Source organism: Pelodiscus sinensis, chromosome 31, assembly GCF_052426305.1.
Source record: "Pelodiscus sinensis isolate ZL-2025 chromosome 31, ASM5242630v1, whole genome shotgun sequence".
NCBI classification, from domain to species: domain Eukaryota; kingdom Metazoa; phylum Chordata; order Testudines; family Trionychidae; genus Pelodiscus; species Pelodiscus sinensis.
In genome coordinates, this window is record NC_143082.1 from 1332669 (window position 1) to 1352958 (window position 20290).

General features: G+C 72.7%; 1 protein-coding gene across 7 annotated transcripts in view; it reads left to right on the forward strand.

Annotated features, from left to right (window-relative positions):
- The window catches only part of PDE4A (phosphodiesterase 4A), a 104098-nt gene that overhangs the window by 63070 nt on the left and 20738 nt on the right, over positions 1 to 20290 (forward strand). For 4 of the 7 annotated variants that reach the window (XM_089774804.1, XM_075917790.2, XM_075917794.2 and 1 more), the window contains 3 exons: positions 15463 to 15648; positions 16785 to 16821; positions 17235 to 17308. In XM_089774804.1, coding sequence (XP_089630930.1) covers positions 15463 to 15648; positions 16785 to 16821; positions 17235 to 17308 — 297 coding nt within the window. Of the gene's footprint in view, positions 1 to 8809; positions 8952 to 14956; positions 15339 to 15462; positions 15649 to 16374; positions 16412 to 16784; positions 16822 to 17234; positions 17309 to 20290 lie in introns of those variants that run through there. The other 3 variants (XM_075917795.2, XM_075917796.2, XM_075917799.2) reach the window with 3 other exon arrangements.

A 20290-nucleotide genomic window follows, 5' to 3' on the forward strand; every position in this document is an offset into this window, starting at 1 on the left:
GGGGCACTGCGCCGCCTGTGTGGGGCACTGCACTGTCTGCCCGTGTGGGGCACTGCCCCGCCTGTGTGGGGCACTGCACTGCCTGCCCGTGTGCGGCACTGCGCTGCCTACGTGGGGCACTGCACCGCCTGTGTGGGGCACTGCACCGCCTGTGTGGGGCACTGCACTGCCTGCCCGTGTGGGGCACTGCGCCGCCTGTGTGGGGCACTGCACTGCCTGCCCGTGTGGGGCACTGCGCCGCCTGTGTGGGGCACTGCACTGCCTGCCCGTGTGGGGCACTGCGCCGCCTGTGTGGGGCACTGCACTGCCTGCCCGTGTGGGGCACTGCACTGCCTGCCCGTGTGGGGCACTGCACTGCCTGCCCGTGTGGGGCACTGCGCCGCCCGGCCCCATGGCTCTGGGTGTAGACAGGCCCTGCCCCGTGCAGAAGGAACCTGCCTGGCCATGGCTCTGCTGCGTGGCTCCCGCCCCCTCCCGGCACAGAGCCGGGCCCCGTCGCTCGGGGGCTGGAGAACCACCAGCCCCCTGAGCACGTGGGGGCCCGGCTGGAAGGGCTGCGGGGCTGCTGGGACCTCAGGGACCCGCACTGTGCCCCTCCTCTGCCATGGCCTGCCCTGCTCTGAGCCTCAGTTTCCCCTCCTGCTTGGGATGGCAAGCCCCTTTGTGCCTCCCCCCCCGCACCGTAACCCGCCTGGGCCTCTCGGCCAGTGCGGCTCCAGAGGGGCAGCTGCTGTGGCCAGCCGGGGGAGCAGGACTCGGGGCCCTGGCAGTGGGTCTCTGCCATAGAAGGGCTGCCCAGGAGACAGCGCCAAGCTGCGTGTAAACGTGGGAAAGGGGGCTGGCCCCCGGGCGCCAGGCCAAGCACCGTCCCGTGCCGGGCTGGGAGCAGGGGGCGAGAGAAATGGGGATTCTGGCGCAGCCGGGCCCAGGCAGCGCAGAGAGCGGGACAGCGGGAGCGTTGGGCCAGGGCCGCGAGCTCGGACTCTAGGTTCTGTCCCCACCTGCTCTGTGCCTCGGTTTCCCCTCCCCGACTTAGACTGAGATCCTGGAGCAGCGGCTGCCTTGGGTCTGCCACACCAGGCCAAGGGGGCCCTGGTCTCGGGGGCGGGGTCTGCAGGACCCCCAGTGCGGGGGGAGGGTGCCTGGGGGGGGTTGCTCTGAAGCCCCTTCCCTGCGTCTCTGAAAATGAGTCCAGCTCCAGCGGACCACAGAACCTGCCGCCCAGCTGACGTGGCCCCAGGACAAACCCCACTGGAGAGGGGGAGGGCTGGAGCCCACGTTCAGTGGCCCCATGAGGCGGACCCATGGGGGTGGGGATCTGGGCCCAGTGGTCTGGCCCAGGTCAGGAGGGGATCCGGCCCTATGGTCCGGCTGGGGGCAGGTCCCTGGGGATCTGACGGGGCAGGCAGGGATCCAGGGCAGGTCCCCAGGGATCAGACAGGGATCCGGTCCCAGCTCCGAGCCTGCCGGGGGGCTCAGTCCGGGCTGCGTCCGTGTCCGGCCCCCTGTGCAGATCACGCGCCCGCAGGCTGCAGGGGAAGCGAAAGCGGCGTCACGGCCCGGCGAGCGGCTGCTGCTCCCTGCCCGGAAGGCCGGGCCGCTGCCAGCTCCTTGGGCGCGGCTGATGGGCCCCGATCCTGCCAGTGTTGTGGGGGGCTGCCCTGGCCGAGCCCCGGGCCAGGCGCCTCCCTGCCCCCCACCCCCTCTCGGGGCCCTCGGCTTCTGGCGATCGGCCCCAGCTGCTCCCCTGCGGGGGGCCTGGCACTGGAGCGGCTCCTGGTGCCCATCCCCCCTTCTGGGTGCAGCTGTGGGGCCTGGCTCAGCCCCCCCGGCACCGCGTCCCACCCCGGCTTATCGCCCCAGTGGCCTTGCGGCGAGTGGCACAGGAAGCTGCAGCGCAGGCTGATGGGGCTGATAAGCGGCAGGGGAAGTTGGGCTGGACCAGGCAGCCCTGCAGGGGTCAGGCCCAGGGCTGGGGACCCAGCGGGGCCCGGAAAGGGGGGAAGTAAACCCGCCCGGCCCTGGTGTCCTGTGGCCCTGGGGAGCCGGGAGGGCCCATTGCGGGGGGAGGGGTGTCCGTGGCCACAGAGAGCCGGGAGGGCCCATTGCGGGGGGAGGGGTGTCCATGGCCACAGAGAGCCGGGAGGGCCCATTGCGGGGGGGGGGGGCGGTGTCCGTGGCCACAGAGAGCCGGGAGGGCCCATTGCGGGGGGAGGGGTGTCCGTGGCCACAGAGAGCCGGGAGGGCCCATTGCGGGGGGAGGGGTGTCCGTGGCCACAGAGAGCCGGGAGGGCCCATTGCGGGGGGAGGGGTGTCCGTGGCCACAGAGAGCCGGGAGGGCCCATTGCGGGGGGAGGGGTGTCCGTGGCCACAGAGAGCCGGGAGGGAGAGCCGGGAGGGCCCATTTCAGGGGAAGGGGTGTCCGTGGCCACAGAGAGCCGGGAGGGCCCATTTCGGAGGGAGGGGTGTCCGTGGCCACAGAGAGCCGGGAGGGCCCATTTCGGGGGGGCGGTGTCCGTGGCCACAGAGAGCCGGGAGGGCCCATTTCGAGGGGGCGGTGTCCGTGGCCACAGAGAGCCGGGAGGGCCCATTTCGAGGGGGCGGTGTCCGTGGCCACAGAGAGCCGGGAGGGCCCATTTCGGGGGGGCGGTGTCCGTGGCCACAGAGAGCCGGGAGGGCCCATTTCGAGGGGGCGGTGTCCGTGGCCACAGAGAGCCGGGAGGGCCCATTTCGGGGGGGCGGTGTCCGTGGCCACAGAGAGCTGGGAGGGCCCATTTCAGGGGGAGGGATGTCCATGGCCACAGGGAGTGGAGGGAGGCAATTTTAGGGGGGTGCCAGTGACCTGGGACCCCAGGGAGCCAGTCTGTGAAGGGGCAGTGTCCTGGGGAGCCAGGGTTCTGGGGGGGGGCCAATCTCTGGGGGGCGCCGGTGTCCAGGGAGCCGGGAAGGCTGATCTTGGGGGTGCTGCCCCCCACCGACGGGACGTGACCAGGGCAGCTCCCATGGTTACAGCAGCGGGGACTGGGGGCCTGGACTCCTGGGTTCCATCCCTCACTCTGGGGCGGGGCAGGAGGAGTTGGGGTCCCCTCCCAGGCCTGCACATGCTGTGGAGCTGGGCCCACGAGAGGGCAGCTCGACCCTGCCCCCCCGGATTTTCTGCTGGGGGGGCTCTCAGAGCAGCCGCCTGCCCCTGCAGTCTGGGATGGGGCAGCTGCTCTGGTTGCAGGCAAGGGGAGGAGGTGGGGCGGCCGGCACAGCCATTGCCACCTGTGCCCCGCCCCCTGCATCGCTTGGGGCCTTTGTGGCTGAGCCAGGAGAGGACCCAGGAGTCCTGGCTCCCAGCCCCCTGCTCTAACCACTAGCCCCCTGTGCCGTAGTGGGGGTGTGCCGTAGTGGGGGTACTTGCTGGGCTGTGGTGACCCCTGCTGTCTGGAGCAAGACCCAGCAGGGAAAACCTCGCTATGCAAAGGTGTCGCCAAACCTGTTGAACCAGACACCCCCCATGGAGAGGAACAAAGGAAGGGGGATGCTGCCCTGGCTGGGGGGCAGGGCTGGAGGAGGGTGGGTTAGTTGCTGTCTGAGAGCATGGAGGAGACAGCCTAGGGAAAGGGGCTGGAGTTTAGGGGCCCAGTCTCCCCCATCTCAAGGGGGCCTGAGGCATCCTAGCCCAGCTCTGTGACCAGATTCCATCTGTGCTGTGCTGTATCCTGGAGAGGCAATAAACAACCTCTATTCCACCGGCTGGTGCAGTCTGTTTGTGCCATTTCGGGGTGCAGGAGACGGGGGACCCCGACGCGCCGTCACAGGGTACCTTGCTGGTTGCTGTGCTGGGCAGTGGGCTGTGAGTGACCCCCACTGGCTGCTGGCTACAGCACGGCCCAGCAGGCCAGGGGGTGAGTCGCTATGCAAGGGGGCTCCGAGCCTGTCCGACCAGCAACCCCCCATGGAGAGGAACAAGGAAGGGGGATGCCGCCCCTGGCTGGGGGCAGGGCTGGAAGAGGGTTGGTTAGTGTCTGTCTGGGAAGCAGGGGAGAAGGAGCTAGGGAGGGGGCTGGGATTGTGGGGCCCAGCCACCCCCCATCTCAAGAGGGGCACTGAGGCCTCCTAGCCCCAGTTCCTGGAACCAGGTGACATCTGTGCTGTATCCTGGAGAAGCAATAAACTCCCTCTGTGCTACCGGCTGGTGGGGTCTGCTCGTGCCATTTCGGGGGGGCAGGAGACGGGGAAACCCCAACGCGCCGTCACAGCCCCACGGCCCAGTCCCAAGGTCTCAGAGGTGCCCTTGCTGGAAGAGCCCTGAGGAGTCACCTTGTCCTGCCCCAGCTGGGAAAGCTGCTGATGGCAGAGGGCTGGCTCTGCGTGGAGGGGGCCCTGACCCTGCCGGGGCTGTGCCAGGTGGGGGGCCTGGCTGTGCTGGGGGGGGCGTTGAGCCATTGTGGGGGGCCTGGCTGTGCTGGGGGGGGCGTTGTGCCATTGTGGGGGGCCTGGCTGTGCCGGGGGGGGCGTTGAGCCATTGTGGGGGGCCTGGCTGTGCTGGGGGGGGGGCGTTGAGCCATTGTGGGGGAGCTGGCTGTGCCGGGGGGGGCGTTGTGCCATTGTGGGGGGCCTGGCTGTGCTGGGGGGGGCGTTGTGCCATTGTGGGGGGCCTGGCTGTGCTGGGGGGGCGTTGTGCCATTGTGGGGGGCCTGGGTGCCGGGGGGGGGTGTTGAGCCATTGTGGGGGGCCTGGCTGTGCTGGGGGGGGCGTTGAGCCATTGTGGGGGAGCTGGCTGTGCCGGGGGGGGCGTTGTGCCATTGTGGGGGGCCTGGCTGTGCTGGGGGGGGCGTTGTGCCATTGTGGGGGGCCTGGCTGTGCCGGGGGGGCGTTGTGCCATTGTGGGGGGCCTGGCTGTGCTGGGGAGGGCGTTGTGCCATCGTGGGGGAGTTGGCTGTGCTGGGGAGGGCGTTGTGCCATTGTGGGGGGCCTGGCTGTGCTGGGGGGGCTTTGTGCCATTGTGGGGGAGCTGGCTGTGCTGGGGGGGGGCGTTGTGCCATTGTGGGGGGCCTGGTTGTGCTGGGGGGGGCGTTGTGCCATTGTGGGGGGCCTGGTTGTGCTGGGGGGGCTTTGTGCCATTGTGGGGGGCCTGGCTGTGCTGGGGGGGGGCGTTGTGCCATTGTGGGGGAGCTGGCTGTGCTGGGGGGGGCGTTGTGCCATTGTGGGGGGCCTGGCTGTGCTGGGGAGGCGTTGTGCCATTGTGGGGGAGCTGGCTGTGCCGGGGGGGGGGGCGTTGTGCCATTGTGGGGGAGCTGGCTGTGCCGGGGGGGGGGCGTTGTGCCATTGTGGGGGAGCTGGCTGTGCTGGGGAGGCATTGTGCCATTGTGGGGGAGCTGGCTGTGCCGGGGGGGGGCGTTGTGCCATTGTGGGGGAGCTGGCTGTGCCAGGGGGGCGTTGTGCCATTGTGGGGGAGCTGGCTGTGCCGGGGGGGGGGCGTTGTGCCATTGTGGGGGAGCTGGCTGTGCCGGGGGGCGGGCGTTGTGCCATTGTGGGGGAGCTGGCTGTGCCGGGGGGGGGGCGTTGTGCCATTGTGGGGGAGCTGGCTGTGCCGGGGGGGGGGCGTTGTGCCATTGTGGGGGAGCTGGCTGTGCCGGGGGGGGGGCGTTGTGCCATTGTGGGGGAGCTGGCTGTGCCGGGGGGGGGCGTTGTGCCATTGTGGGGGGCCTGGCTGTGCCGGGGGGGGGCGTTGTGCCATTGTGGGGGGCCTGGCTGTGCCGGGGGTGGGCGTTGTGCCATTGTGGGGGGCCTGGCTGTGCCGGGGGGGGCGTTGTGCCATTGTGGGGGGCGGGGGGGGGCTGGCTGTGGGGGAGCCGGGGGGGGGGGCGTTGTGCCATTGTGGGGGAGCTGGCTGTGCCGGGGGGGGGGCGTTGTGCCATTGTGGGGGGCCTGGCTGGCTGCCGGGGGGGGCGTTGTGCCATTGTGGGGGGCCTGGCTGTGCTGGGGGGGCGTTGTGCCATTGTGGGGGGGTTGGCTGTGCCGGGGGGGGGGCGTTGTGCCATTGTGGGGGGGGGGGGTTGGCTGTGCCCGGGGGGGGGGGTGTTGTGCCATTGTGGGGGAGCTGACTGTGCCGGGGGGCGCGTTGTGCCATTGTGGGGGAGCTGGCTGTGCCGGGGGGGGGGCGTTGTGCCATTGTGGGAGAGCTGGCTGTGCCGGGGGGGGCGTTGTGCCATTGTGGGAGGGTTGGCTGTGCCTGGGGGGGGCGTTGTGCCATCGTGGGGGGGTTGGCTGTGCCGGGGGGGGCGGGGGGCGTTGTGCCATTGTGGGAGAGCTGGCTGTGCCGGGGGGGGGGCGTTGTGCCATTGTGGGAGAGCTGGCTGTGCCGGGGGGGGGGGGGGGGGCGTTGTGCCATTGTGTGGGGGCTGGCTGTGCTGGGGGGGGCGTTGTGCCATTGTGGGGGAGCTGGCTGTGCCGGGGGGGGGCGTTGTCCCATTGTGGGGGAGCTGGCTGTGCCGGGGGGGGGGCGTTGTCCCATTGTGGGGGAGCTGGCTGTGCCGGGGGGGGGCGTTGTGCCATTGTGGGGGAGCTGGCTGTGCCGGGGGGGGGGGGGGGGCGTTGTGCCATCGTTGGGGGGCTGGCTGTGCTAGGGGTGTGTGTGGCTGTGCTGGGGGGGCCTGGATGTGCTGGGGAGAAGGAGAGACTTTGGCTGTGCTGGGGGGGTTGTGCCATATGGGGGGGCCCTGGCTGTGCCGGGGGGGCGGGGACCCTGGCGGGGGCCACGTGGCCTGTGGCTGACTCTGCTCCCCCCTCCCCTGCTCCAGGTAAGTCGATTCGTTTCCTCCGGCCTGAGGCGTTGGGACGGGGTAAGAGCCTGGGGGTGACTGAGTCCTGGCGGCGGGTGAGGGGCCGATCTCCCCCCGCGCTGCCCCGGTCCTGCCGGCTCTGCCCCGAGGGGCCCCTGGTCCTGCCGGCTCTGCCCCGAGGGGCCCCCGGTCACGCCAGCACCGCCCGCTGGGCCCCCGGTCACGCCAGCACCACCCGCTGGGCCCCCGGGGGCCCGGGTGCAGCACAGCCTGGGGGGCGTCACCTGCCCCCTTCGGGGCGTTCCTCCCGGCGCAGCCCGCGGTCCCGCTCCCCTTCGCTCCCCGTCCCAAAGCGCCGCCGGGGGGCCGGCCCCCAGCACAGGCTGCCCCTTGGGGGTCGCACTGTCCCGGCACGACCCTGGGCAAGACTCTGGGCTCATTGCGCCTCAGTCTGGGCAGCACCCGGCCCAGGCACCCCTGCACGGGGGGATCCGGAACACCTGGGGGCCAGGTCGTTATCCCCGGTCTGGGACCGCCCCCCCGGGTCCCATCTCCTGCTCACGCTGCCTGTCCAGTGGCACCGTGCCAGAGTGCAGCACCCCCTGGAGCGGCCCGTGCGCCCAGAACTGCTCGGGGAGGGGAGTGGGGTCCAGTGGTTAGAGCAGGGGCTGGGAGCCAGGACTCCTGGGTTCTCCCAGGACTGGAGGGGCAGGGACACTGGCTCCCTGTCGTCATGGGTCAGTAAATAAGGAGGCGGGGCAGGCACCCTCCCACGCCGGAGCCGGAGCCGGAGCCGGAGCGCTGGTAAGAGCCGGAGCAGGTGGAAGGCGTCTGGAGCCGGCAGGGGCTGGGCCTGGGGGAAGAGGGGACCCCGCGGGGCAACTGGGTCTTTGGCTCCAGCCACTGCTGCCTGCACATGGGGCTGGGGGACCTGCCCCCCCATTTCCTTGCCTCAGACTCCCTGCCCTTGTAAATCAGGGATTGCCTTAGGGCTCAGCCTGTGGGAGACCCTACAATAACAGCCCCCCTCCCCCTCAGCAACCCTACAATAACAGCCCCCCTCCCCCTCAGCAACCCTACAATAACAGCCCCCCTCCCCCTTAGCAACCCTACAATAACAACCCCCGTGCCCCTTAGCAACCCTACAATAACAGCCCCCCTCCCCCTCAGCAACCCTACAATAACAGCCCCCTTCCCCCTTAGCAACCCTACAATAACAGCCCCCTCCCCCTTAGCAACCCTACAATAACAGCCCCCCTCCCCCTCAGCAACCCTACAATAACAGCCCCCTTCCCCCTTAGCAACCCTACAATAACAGCCCCCTCCCCCTTAGCAACCCTACAATAACAGCTCCCCTCCCCCCTGAACAACCCTACAATAACAGCCCTCCTCCCCCTGAACAACCCTACAATAACAGCCCCCCTCCCCCTTAGCAACCCTACAATAACAGCTCCCCTCCCCCCTGAACAACCCTACAATAACAGCCCCCCTCCCCCTCAGCAACCCTACAATAACAGCCCTCCTCCCCCTGAACAACCCTACAATAACAGCCCCCCCTCCATCCTGAGCAACCCTGCTCTGCCCAGCAATGCGCTTGGGGAGGGGGCTGGGTTCCACGTGTGACTCTCACTGGGCCTTGACACAAGTCTCTTCCCTTCTTCTTCCATCACTTTGCACCCGTGCAAAGGTGCTGGGGTGCGCACGCGCGTGTGCCAGGCATGTTGTCTGCAGGGTGCCTAGGTGTGCATGCACACGCGTGTGCCAGGCCTGTTGCCTGCCAGGTGCTGGTGTGTGCATACGCGTGTGCCAGACGTGTCTGTGTCTCCCTCTGCAACCTCTGGCACTAGCAGCTGTGTGTGCCAGCAGCTGTGAACTGTGCGAGGTTTGATTGGAGCCCACGGGACCCCTCGAGCCAGGCGGGGGGCGGGGGGAGGCCTGGCCTGCAGGGGGTTCTGCAGCGTGGGGCCTGGGGCTGAGCCAACACCCTCCTCCCCCCTGCAGCCCCGGGTCCCCGCCCGTCCCGAATCCACCGCCAGGCTTTGCAGGCAGCCAGGCCCCTGGAGCTCCGCAGACGGCTGGGCCCCCCGCCCCACCCGGGCGGGCCCCCAGCGCCTGGGTCCCCCGGCCCATGCTCCTCTCCTGCAGCGAGGCAGACCTGGGCCAGCCCTGGCTGGGCAGGTCGGTGAGCGGAGGGGGGGCGTTTGTGTCCGTGTGTCTGTCTGCGCTGATGGGAGGTGCGTGTGTGTGAGTTCGTGCGCGGGCAGCGTGCCCGCTGGGGGCGAGGGGTTTGCTCTCATTCGGGGTGACTGGCCGTTATTGGGCATTGCTGCCCAGCTCCCTGCCTTGCCCCTGCCCCCCACCAAGGCCTGGCTGCACCCCAAGCTTGTGGGGCTGGGCAGGAGGGAGGGGGTGTTGGCTGGCTCCTTGCCTGGGCAGCTCAGAGCCTCTAGCGCCACCCCCGCCCCTGCCAAGGCCGTGCCGTGACCTGAGCGTGCCCGGTCTCTGCTGCACCAGAACGAGCGCCGGGAAGGGTAGTGGAGCCCTGGCCCGTCCTGGCGGGGGTGGGGTTGGGGTGGTGCTGACTCCGGGCTGGGGGGCTCTGCGCTGGGTATCCCTGCCCCCGCCAAGGCCCAGTGCAGGAGGCTGGGGAACGGGGCTAGGTCCTCACGGGGCCCTGCTTTTGGGGCTCCCCGCCTTGTCCTCTGCCCAGGCCGGGAGCCAGGAGGTGGCCGTTGCCGGAGCCGCCCGCAGTGAAATGTCAAGCAGGAAACTGGAGCCCGGCGCTATATTTACATCACGTCCTGGCTCTGCTTTCCCCCAGCTCGGGGCTGGGATGCTCCGACGCCTTGTTTACCCTCCGAGCCGGCCGGGCCCAGAGGCTCCAGCGATGGGCTCGGTCCCAGTGGCCAGCGCGGGCCCGGAGAGCAGCAGGGGCCGGTGCGTTCGGGGCGCTCAGCGCTGGCGCTGCCTGGGGCCGGTGATTGAGGGGGTGGGGGTCGCCCTGGAGGGGACAGGCCCCAGGCTGCCCGAAGCGCAGGGTGGGGAACGAGTCACAGGCCCTTCCCTTAAGGCAGGGCCGTAGGGTTAGCCGCAGCCTGGTCCCATGGGTGGGGGCTAGGCTGGGTACCCGAGTTCTGGTCCCTCTGCTGCTTTGGGCCGCGGCTCCCCACCGCTCCACGGAGATGGGACCCTGATCTGGGCCGGGGTCTGGGCAGCCCCATCTTCCCTCCCCGAAGCTGCCTGGCTGCCCCTTGCATTGATGTGTGGCTGGCTGTGCCCGCTCAGCCTGGCATGTGGGCAGAGACCTGCCTCGGGCAGGGCACGAGCGCGGTGGGACGGGGCCCTGGTGAGTCACCAGCTTGGGCCTTGTGCACCTGGGGCAGGGTGTGCACGAGGGCTTTGCTCACAGCCCCGCTGGCAGCCTGGAGCGAGTCCAAAGCCAGCTCCATCTGTCCCCTGGAGGCCCCAGGGAGAGGGGGCGGAGGCAGGCCCATGGGAGGCTGGCTGCCCGGGGAGGGAGGAGCAAAGCCCACTGAGCCAAAGCCTTGTTTGTTCTGGCTTCGGCTTTCTCCTGCGGCCTCTGTCCAAAGCCCTTTGCAAACACCCAGGAGTTCAGCTTTGCGGCCCTGTGTCGTGGGTGGGGAAACTGAGGCAGGGGGCTCCTCGGAGGCTCCATGGAGGAGAATAGAACCCAGGCACCTGCCCGCCAGCCCTCTGTTCTAGCCACCAGACACAGGGCTGTTCCCAGGACGGGCGCTATGTTTCTTCCCCCTGCCCTGCCTGTGCTGTGCTGCTCTGAGCCGGGCCAAGGGCTGTCAGGCCTCGTGGGGTGCAGGGGGATCCCCGGGGTGGGCTGCTCGCTGTGGGCACAGAGGGCCCTGTGCATGGCTCCCTCCTGCCTTCTCAGCCCCCACCCCGTGCAGCTGCGGCTGGCCACAGGGCACTGACCTGGCCTGAACTGCCGTGGAAGTGCCCCTCCCCCCGCAACCCTAATCACACCCGGTCTAATTTCCCACCTAGGCGGGTGGGAAGCCCTGGGCTGGGTCCCTAGGCAGGGTGGAGTCTCCATCCCTAGGGGTGTTTAAGTCTCGGCTTGACCAAGCCCTGGCCGGGATGACTGAGTCGGGCTGGTCCTGCCTCGGGCAGGGGGCTGGACTTGTCTCTTCCAGCTCTAGGATTCTCTGACCCCGATCAGCAGAGCCCTCCGCAAGCTCCTCCCTGCCTGCCCCAGGGCTCATAACGCTGCGTCACCCCAGGGCTCCCTAATCTTATCTGATCCTTTCCTGCGCCCTGACGGCAGCACCAGCCGGAGCATGGACCTGCCCGCCCCGCCCCGTCGCAAGGGGGTATGCAGTGCGGTGTGTGTGTGCACGTGGGCCGGGGGTGTGAACAATGCAGTGTGTGTGTGCGTGCACAGGTGGGCAATTCAGTGCACTGCGGTGTGTGTGCGCATGTGTGCCGGGGGTGTGAACAATGCAGTGTGCGTGCGTGCACAGGTGTGCAATTCAGTGCACTGCGGTGTGTGTGCGCATGTGTGCCGGGGGTGTGAACAATGCAGTGTGCGTGCGTGCACAGGTGTGCAATTCAGTGCACTGCGGTGTGTGTGCGCACGTGTGCCGGGGGTGTGAACAATGCAGTGTGTGCGCGTGCACAGGTGTGCAATTCAGTGCACCGCAGTGTGTGTGTGTGTGCGTGTGTGCCGGGGGTGTGAACAATGCAGTGTGTGCGCGTGCAAAGGTGTGCAATTCAGTGCACTGCAGTGTGTGTGCGCACGTCTGCCGGGGGTGTGAACAATGCAGTGTGAACGTGCACAGGTGTGCAATTCAGTGCACTGCAGTGTGTGTGTGTGTGTGCACGTGTGCCGGGGGTGTGAACAATGCAGTGTGTGCGTGCACAGGTGTGCAATTCAGTGCACTGCAGTGTGTGTGTGTGTGTGTGCACGTGTGCCGGGGGTGTGAACAATGCAGTGTGTGCGTGCACAGGTGTGCAATTCAGTGCACTGCAGTGTGTGTGTGTGCCGGGGGTGTGAACAATGCAGTGTGTGCGTGCACAGGTGTGCAATTCAGTGCACTGCAGTGTGTGTGTGTGTGTGTGTGTGTGCCGGGGGGTGTGAACAATGCAGTGTGTGCGCGTGCACAGGTGTGCAATTCAGTGCACTGCAGTGTGTGTGTGTGTGTGCACGTGTGCCGGGGGTGTGAACAATGCAGTGTGTGCGTGCACAGGTGTGCAATTCAGTGCACTGCAGTGTGTGTGTGTGTGCCGGGGGGTGTGAACAATGCAGTGTGTGCGCGTGCACAGGTGTGCAATTCAGTGCACTGCAGTGTGTGTGTGTGTGTGCACGTGTGCCGGGGGTGTGAACAATGCAGTGTGTGCGTGCACAGGTGTGCAATTCAGTGCACTGCAGTGTGTGTGTGTGTGCCGGGGGGTGTGAACAATGCAGTGTGTGCGCGTGCACAGGTGTGCAATTCAGTGCACTGCAGTGTGTGTGTGTGTGTGCACGTGTGCCGGGGTGTGTGAACAATGCAGTGTGTGCGTGCACAGGTGTGCAATTCAGTGCACTGCAGTGTGTGTGTGTGTGTGTGTGCCGGGGGTGTGAACAATGCAGTGTGTGCGTGCACAGGTGTGCAATTCAGTGCACTGCAGTGTGTGTGTGTGTGCCGGGGGTGTGAACAATGCAGTGTGTGCGTGCACAGGTGTGCAATTCAGTGCACTGCAGTGTGTGTGTGTGTGCCGGGGGTGTGAACAATGCAGTGTGTGCGTGCACAGGTGTGCAATTCAGTGCACTGCAGTGTGTGTGTGTGTGCCGGGGGTGTGAACAATGCAGTGTGTGCGTGCACAGGTGTGCGATTCAGTGTGTGCACAGTGCACCGTGGGGGTGCAAGTCGATGTGCGTGCAATGCCCTGTTTGTGCGTGAGCAAGTCACAGTGTATGTGATGCCCCCAGCCTCCCCCCACACCCAGCAGCAAGCCTGGTAGGGGCAGCGGCCAACGGGTTCACCTGTGGGGTGAGTCACACAAACACCTGGAGCCCAGGAGCAGCTGATGGCATCACCTGCCCCTCCCCGCTCCCCTGCCCCGGCACCAGGCGCCAGCGGGGGCAGGGGCTCAGCTCCCCCTCCCCCACAGCTGCCAGCACCATGGGCGACCTCCCAGCTCTGCCTGCGGGGGCTTGAAGTGAGGAGCTGGCTCAGCCCCCCCAGGGGGAGTAGGGGAAGTGTGCGAGCCCCACGTGCAAGGTGTGTCTGTGCGTGCACCACTGCCCTCTGCTGGACACACCGTGCCACGGCCGCTCCTGTGCCTGGCCAGCTCTCCCATTAGCCTGTTACTAGTGAGCAGGTGTGGCGTGAGGGCAGGGGCTGCAGGTTGGGCAGGGGAGGCACCAGCAGAGCTGGGGGGGGGATAGAGCAACCTTGGCAGAGATGGGATGGGGGAGGGGAGCAGGGCATGGAGCAGGGGCATTGCGGGGGGGGGGGACAGGAGGTAGGCGGGGGGAGGGCTGTGGTGGGGAAGAGGAAGGGGAGGTAGGTGGGGGGAGGGGAGCAGGCCATATAGCAAGAGATGGGGTGTGGTGGGGGAGAGGGTGGAAGGTAAATGTGGTGGGGGAAGGGAGAAGTGGGGGAGGAATGTGGTGGGGGAGGGGCACAGGGAAGGAGGAAGTGCGTGGTGGGGGAAGGAGTACCGGATGCGGTGTGCTGGGGAGGGGAGGGGGCTGTGGTGGGGGAGAGGGTGGGGAGGGGGAGGGGGAGGGGAGAGGGTGGGGGAGGGTTGCAGGCAGGAAGCAGGGCATGGTAGGGGGAGGAGCGTAGGAGGGGAGGGGGAGGGGAGGGGACGGGAGGTAGGTGTGGGGGGTGGGGAGCCAGGTGTGTAGTGGGGGCAGGCGAGGCAGGGGAGATGGGAAGTGCACAGAAGGAGAAGGAAAGGGCGTGGCGGGGAGGGGCATGGGGAAGGAAGAAGGGAGTGGTGGGGGATGGAGCCCTGGTGGGGTGTGCTGGGGAGGGGAGGGGGCAGTGGAGTGTGGCGGGGGAGGGCTGCAGGCCATGGTGCAGGAAAGGGGCGTGGGGTGTGGTGGGGGATGGAGCGCGGGTGGGGTGTGCTGGGGAGGGGAGGGGGAGGGGGCAGTGGAATGTGGCAGGGGAGGGTTGCGGGGTGCGGGGCATGGCGGGGGAGGGTTGCGGGGTGCGGGGCGTGGCGGGGGAGGGTTGTGAGGCGTGGCGGAGAGGGTTGCGGGGTGCAGGGCATGGCGGGGGAGGGTTGCGGGGTGCAGGGCGTGGCGGGGGAGGGTTGTGAGGCGTGGCGGGGAGGGTTGTGGGGCGCAGGGCGTGGTGGGGGAGGGCTGCGGGGCACGGGGCGTGGCGGGGGAGGGTTGTGAGGCGTGGTGGGGAGGGTTGTGGGACGCAGGGCGTGGGGGGGGGGCGGGGAGGGGGCGTGGCGGGGGAGAGTTGCGGGGGGGTGCACGGGGCGTGGTGGGGGAGGGGTGCGGGGTGCGGGGCGTGGCGGGGGAGGGTTGCGGGGTGCGGGGCGTGGCGGGGGAGGGCTGCGGGGGGCGTGGCGGGGGAGGGCTGCGGGGTGCAGGGCGTGGCGGGGGAGGGTTGCGGGGGGGGCGTGGCGGGGAGGGTTGTGGGGCGCAGGGCGTGGCGGGGGGGGCTGCGGGGCACGGGGCGTGGCAGGGAGGGTTGTGGGGCGCGGGGCGTGGTGGGGGAGGGCTGCGGAGCGCGGGGCGTGGCGGGGGAGGGTTGTGAGGCGTGGCGGGGAGGGTTGTGGGGCGCAGGGCGCGGTGGGGGAGGGCTGCGGGGCGCGGGGCGTGGCAGGGAGGGTTGTGGGGCGCAGGGCGCGGCGGGGGAGGGCTGCGGGGCGCGGGGCGCGGCGGGGGAGGGCTGCGGGGCGCGGGGCGTGGCGGGGGAGGGTTGTGAGGCGTGGCGGGGAGGGTTGTGGGGCGCAGGGCGCGGTGGGGGAGGGCTGCGGGGCGCGGGGCGTGGCGGGGGAGGGCTGCGGGGCGCGGGGCGCGGCGGGGGAGGGCTGCGGGGCGCGGGGCGTGGCGGGGGAGGGTTGTGAGGCGTGACGGGGAGGGTTGTGGGGCGCGGGGCGCGGTGGGGGAGGGCTGCGGGGCGCGGGGCGTGGCGGGGGAGGGCTGCGGGGCGCGGGGCGCGGCGGGGGAGGGCTGCGGGGCGCGGGGCGCGGCGGGGGAGGGCTGCGGGGCGTGGCGGGGAGGAGCGTGGTGGCGGCAGGGAGGGGGCGGGGAGGGGCCAGCAGCTGCCTTCCTGTGGGCTAAGCGAAAGCGAAAGGCGCGGGGAGGTGGGCGAGGAGGAAGCCCAGAGGCGGGTTCTTCCGCCCCCCCAGCCCCGCCTGGCCTGGCAGTTGGGGCCCGGGGCCCTCGCCCACCCCTGCACCAGCCCCTTCCCCCGGGGGGGCAGGAAGCCGCCGGGACAGGCCTCCCGGCCCGGCTGTGGCAGTTCCGGGCGGCGCGGGCCCATGCAGAGGGGGGGCGGGCGGCTGGCGGTGACCCCCGGGGCCCAGCCATGCGGCACTAGCCATGGCGCTGCCCTGCGGCTCCCTGCGCCCCCACAGGTGAGTGCTGGGGGGTGCGCCGGGAGGAGAGGAGCCTGCCAGAGCCGGGGGGGCAGGCTGGGCTGGCGGGGGGGGGCGCTGGGGTGCAGGACCCCCCCGTTCACCTGGCTTCTGTCTCCTGCAGCTTCGAGGTGGAGAATGGCCCCTCCCCGGCCAGGAGCCCCCTGGACCCCCAGGCCAGCCCCGGCCTGGTCCTGCACCCCAGCTTCCCGTCCGGCCAGCGGCGCGAGTCCTTCCTGTACCGCTCGGACAGCGACTACGACCTGTCGCCCAAAACCATGTCCCGCAACTCCTCCGTGGCCAGCGACGCGTGAGTGCCCCCGGCCTGCCCCACGGCCCGCCCCACGGCCCGCCCCATAGCCCCCACGCCCTCTGAGCCTCCCCCGCAACTCCTCCGTGGCCAGCGACGCGTGAGTGCCCCCGGCCCGCCCCACGGCCCCCGTGCCCTCTGAGCCTCCCCCGCAACTCCTCTGTGGCCAGCGACGCGTGAGTGCCCCCGGCCCGCCCCACGGCCCGCCCCACGGCCCCCACGCCCTCTGAGCCTCCCCCGCAACTCCTCCGTGGCCAGCGACGCGTGAGTGCCCCCGGCCCGCCCCACGGCCCCCACGCCCTCTGAGCCTCCACCCGCAACTCCTCCGTGGCCAGCAACGCGTGAGTGCCCCCGGCCCGCCCCACGCCCCCCGCGCCCTCTGAGCCTCCCCCGCAACTCCTCCGTGGCCAGCGACGCGTGAGTGCCCCCCGCCCGCCCCCCGGCCGGCCCCACGGCCCGCCCCACGGCCCCCGTGCCCTCTGAGCCTCCCCCGCAACTCCTCTGTGGCCAGCGACGCGTGAGTGCCCCCGGCCCGCCCCACGGCCCGCCCCACGGCCCCCACGCCCTCTGAGCCTCCCCCGCAACTCCTCCGTGGCCAGCGACGCGTGAGTGCCCACGGCCCGCCCCACGGCCCCCACGCCCTCTGAGCCTCCACCCGCAACTCCTCCGTGGCCAGCAACGCGTGAGTGCCCCCGGCCCGCCCCACGCCCCGCCCCACGCGCCCTCTGAGCCTCCCCCGCAACTCCTCCGTGGCCAGCGACGCGTGAGTGCCCCCGGCCCGCCCCCCGGCCGGCCCCACGGCCCGCCCCACAACCCCTGTGCCCTCTGAGCCTCCACCTGCAACTCCTCCGTGGTCAGCCCCTGCAGCCCGACTCCCACAGCGCCCCGCGGCCCCCTGCAATCCCCAGCCTGCCCCTCGCTGTCTCCCCCGAGCCTCCCCCGCACTGCCTCCGAGTCAGCCCCTCTTACCTGCCCCCCACGTCCCTCTGAGCCTCCCCTGGCTCTCGCCTGAGCCCGGCTGCCCCACTGCCTGGCCCCCAGCTTGTCCCCAAAACCCCTGAGCCTCCCGCCACCGCCCCTGAATCTGGCCCCCGCCCCGGCCCCCTCTCACCCTCTCTCCTTTCTCTGCTGCGCAGCCACACGGAAGACCTGATAGTGACGCCCTTCGCCCAGGTGGGTGCTGGCCCCGGGGGGGTTCATGGTGGCCCCCGCCCACCAGGCACGATGGCGCCCGCCCCAGCTCCGAGCCTCGGCTGCCTTGGGCCTGGCTCCAGCCTCCACCCCCCAAGGGCACCTCACTGCAGGGAGCCCCTGCGGCTGCCCCCAGTTCCCCCCCGCCCTCCTCCCGTGCTGCAGCCCTGGGGACCCTGGACGGGGCCCAGCCCCCCAAGGTGCCGCTCTGAGCATGGGACGCCCTGGGGAACAGCCCGGACGGGGCCCCTGGAGGGGGCCTGGCTGGGGGGGCCCTTTGGGACAGGAACGGGCCAAGAGCTGAATGCTGCGAGCTCCAGCGGGTCGGGCCCCAGGGTGTGGGCCCCCGGCAGGGAGGGGCCCCAGCTGCAACCCCGACCCCCTTCTCTCTGCAGGTGCTGGCCAGTCTGCGCAGTGTGCGGAGCAACTTCTCCATCCTGGCCAACGTGCCCACCCCAACGTCCAGCAAGTGAGTGACCCCGGGCCCCGGCCCCCCTCGCCCTCCGGGCCCCGGCCCCCCTCGCCCTCTGGGCCCCCAGCCCCCCTCGCCCTCTGGGCCCCCAGCCCCGCTTGCCCTCTGGGCCCCGGCCCCCCTCGCCCTCCGGCCCCGGCCCCTCTCGCCCTCTGGGCCCCGGCCCCCCCCCCTCCGGGCCCCCGGCCCCCCTCGCCCTCTGGGCCCCGGCCCCCCTCGCCCTCTGGGTCCCCAGCCCCCTTCGCCCTCTGGGCCCCCGGCCCCCCTCGCCCTCCGGCCCCCGGCCCCCCTCGCCCTCCGGCCCCGGCCCCCCTCGCCCTCTGGGCCCCCAGCCCCCTTCGCCCTCTGGGCCCCCAGCCCCGCTTGCCCTCTGGGCCCCGGCCCCCCCGCCCTCCGGCCCCGGCCCCTCTCGCCCTCTGGGCCCCGGCCCCCCTCGCCCTCCGGGCCCCCGGCCCCCCTCGCCCTCCGGGCCCCGGCCCCCCTCGCCCTCCGGGCCCCGGCCCCCCTCGCCCTCTGGGCCCCCAGCCCCCTTCGCCCTCTGGGCCCCCAGCCCCGCTTGCCCTCTGGGCCCCGGCCCCTCTCGCCCTCTGGGCCCCGGCCCCCCTCGCCCTCCGGGCCCCCGGCCCCCCTCGCCCTCCGGGCCCCGGCCCCCCTCGCCCTCTGGGCCCCCAGCCCCCTTCGCCCTCTGGGCCCCGGCCCCCCTCGCCCTCTGGGCCCCGGCCCCCCTCGCCCTCCGGGCCCCCAGCCCTCTTCGCCCTCCGGGCCCCCAGCCCCCCTCGCCCTCCGGGCCCCGGCCCCCCTCGCCCTCTGGGCCCCCAGCCCCCTTCGCCCTCTGGGCCCCCAGCCCCGCTTGCCCTCTGGGCCCCGGCCCCTCTCGCCCTCTGGGCCCCGGCCCCCCTCGCCCTCCGGGCCCCCGGCCCCCCTCGCCCTCCGGGCCCCGGCCCCCCTCGCCCTCCGGGCCCCCGGCCCTCCTCGCCCTCCGGCCCCGGCCCCTCTCGCCCTCCGGGCCCCCGGCCCCCCTCGCCCTCCGGGCCCCCGGCCCCCCTCGCCCTCCGGCCCCGGCCCCTCTCGCCCTCCGGCCCCGGCCCCTCTCGCCCTCTGGGCCCCCAGCCCCCTTCGCCCTCTGGGCCCCCGGCCCCCTTCGCCCTCTGGGCCCCCGGCCCCCTTCGCCCTCTGGGCCCCGGCCCCTCTCGCCCTCCGGGCCCCGGCCCCCCTCGCCCTCCGGGCCCCCGGCCCCCCTCGCCCTCCGGGCCCCGGCCCCTCTCGCCCTCTGGGCCCCGGCCCCCCTCGCCCTCCGGGCCCCCGGCCCCCCTCGCCCTCTGGGCCCCGGCCCCTCTCGCCCTCCGGGCCCCGGCCCCCCTCGCCCTCTGGGCCCCGGCCCCTCTCGCCCTCCGGGCCCCCAGCCCTCTTCGCCCTCCGGGCCCCCAGCCCCCCTCGCCCTCCGGGCCCCGGCCCCCCTCGCCCTCTGGGCCCCCAGCCCCCTTCGCCCTCTGGGCCCCCAGCCCCGCTTGCCCTCTGGGCCCCGGCCCCTCTCGCCCTCTGGGCCCCGGCCCCCCTCGCCCTCCGGGCCCCCGGCCCCCCTCGCCCTCCGGGCCCCGGCCCCCCTCGCCCTCCGGGCCCCCGGCCCTCCTCGCCCTCCGGCCCCGGCCCCTCTCGCCCTCCGGGCCCCCGGCCCCCCTCGCCCTCCGGGCCCCCGGCCCCCCTCGCCCTCCGGCCCCGGCCCCTCTCGCCCTCCGGCCCCGGCCCCTCTCGCCCTCTGGGCCCCCAGCCCCCTTCGCCCTCTGGGCCCCCGGCCCCCTTCGCCCTCTGGGCCCCCGGCCCCCTTCGCCCTCTGGGCCCCGGCCCCTCTCGCCCTCCGGGCCCCGGCCCCCCTCGCCCTCCGGGCCCCCGGCCCCCCTCGCCCTCCCCCCGGCCCCTCTCGCCCTCTGGGCCCCGGCCCCCCTCGCCCTCCGGGCCCCCGGCCCCCCTCGCCCTCTGGGCCCCGGCCCCTCTCGCCCTCCGGGCCCCGGCCCCCCTCGCCCTCTGGGCCCCGGCCCCTCTCGCCCTCTGGGCCCCCAGCCCCCTTCGCCCTCTGGGCCCCGGCCCCCCTCGCCCTCCGGGCCCCCAGCCCTCTTCGCCCTCCGGGCCCCCAGCCCCCCTCGCCCTCCGGGCCCCGGCCCCCCTCGCCCTCCGGGCCCCGGCCCCCCTCGCCCTCTGGGCCCCCAGCCCCCTTCGCCCTCTGGGCCCCCAGCCCCGCTTGCCCTCTGGGCCCCGGCCCCTCTCGCCCTCTGGGCCCCGGCCCCCCTCGCCCTCCGGGCCCCCGGCCCCCCTCGCCCTCTGGGCCCCGGCCCCTCTCGCCCTCTGGGCCCCGGCCCCCCTCGCCCTCCGGGCCCCCGGCCCCCCTCGCCCTCCGGGCCCCGGCCCCCCTCGCCCTCCGGGCCCCCGGCCCCCCTCGCCCTCCGGCCCCGGCCCCTCTCGCCCTCCGGGCCCCCGGCCCCCCTCGCCCTCCGGGCCCCGGCCCCCCTCGCCCTCCGGGCCCCCGGCCCCCCTCGCCCTCCGGGCCCCCGGCCCCCCTCGCCCTCCGGCCCCGGCCCCCCTCGCCCTCCGGCCCCGGCCCCTCTCGCCCTCTGGGCCCCGGCCCCCCTCGCCCTCTGGGCCCCCAGCCCCCTTCGCCCTCTGGGCCCCCGGCCCCCTTCGCCCTCTGGGCCCCCGGCCCCTCTCGCCCTCTGGGCCCCGGCCCCCCTCGCCCTCCGGGCCCCCGGCCCCCCTCGCCCTCCGGGCCCCCGGCCCCCCTCGCCCTCCGGGCCCCGGCCCCTCTCGCCCTCTGGGCCCCGGCCCCCCTCGCCCTCCGGGCCCCCGGCCCCCCTCGCCCTCCGGGCCCCGGCCCCCCTCGCCCTCCGGGCCCCGGCCTCCCTCGCCCTCTGGGCCCCAGCCCCCCTCGCCCTCTGGGCCCCAGCCCCCCTTGCCCCTCCGGGCCCCCAGCCCCCCTCGCCCCTCCGG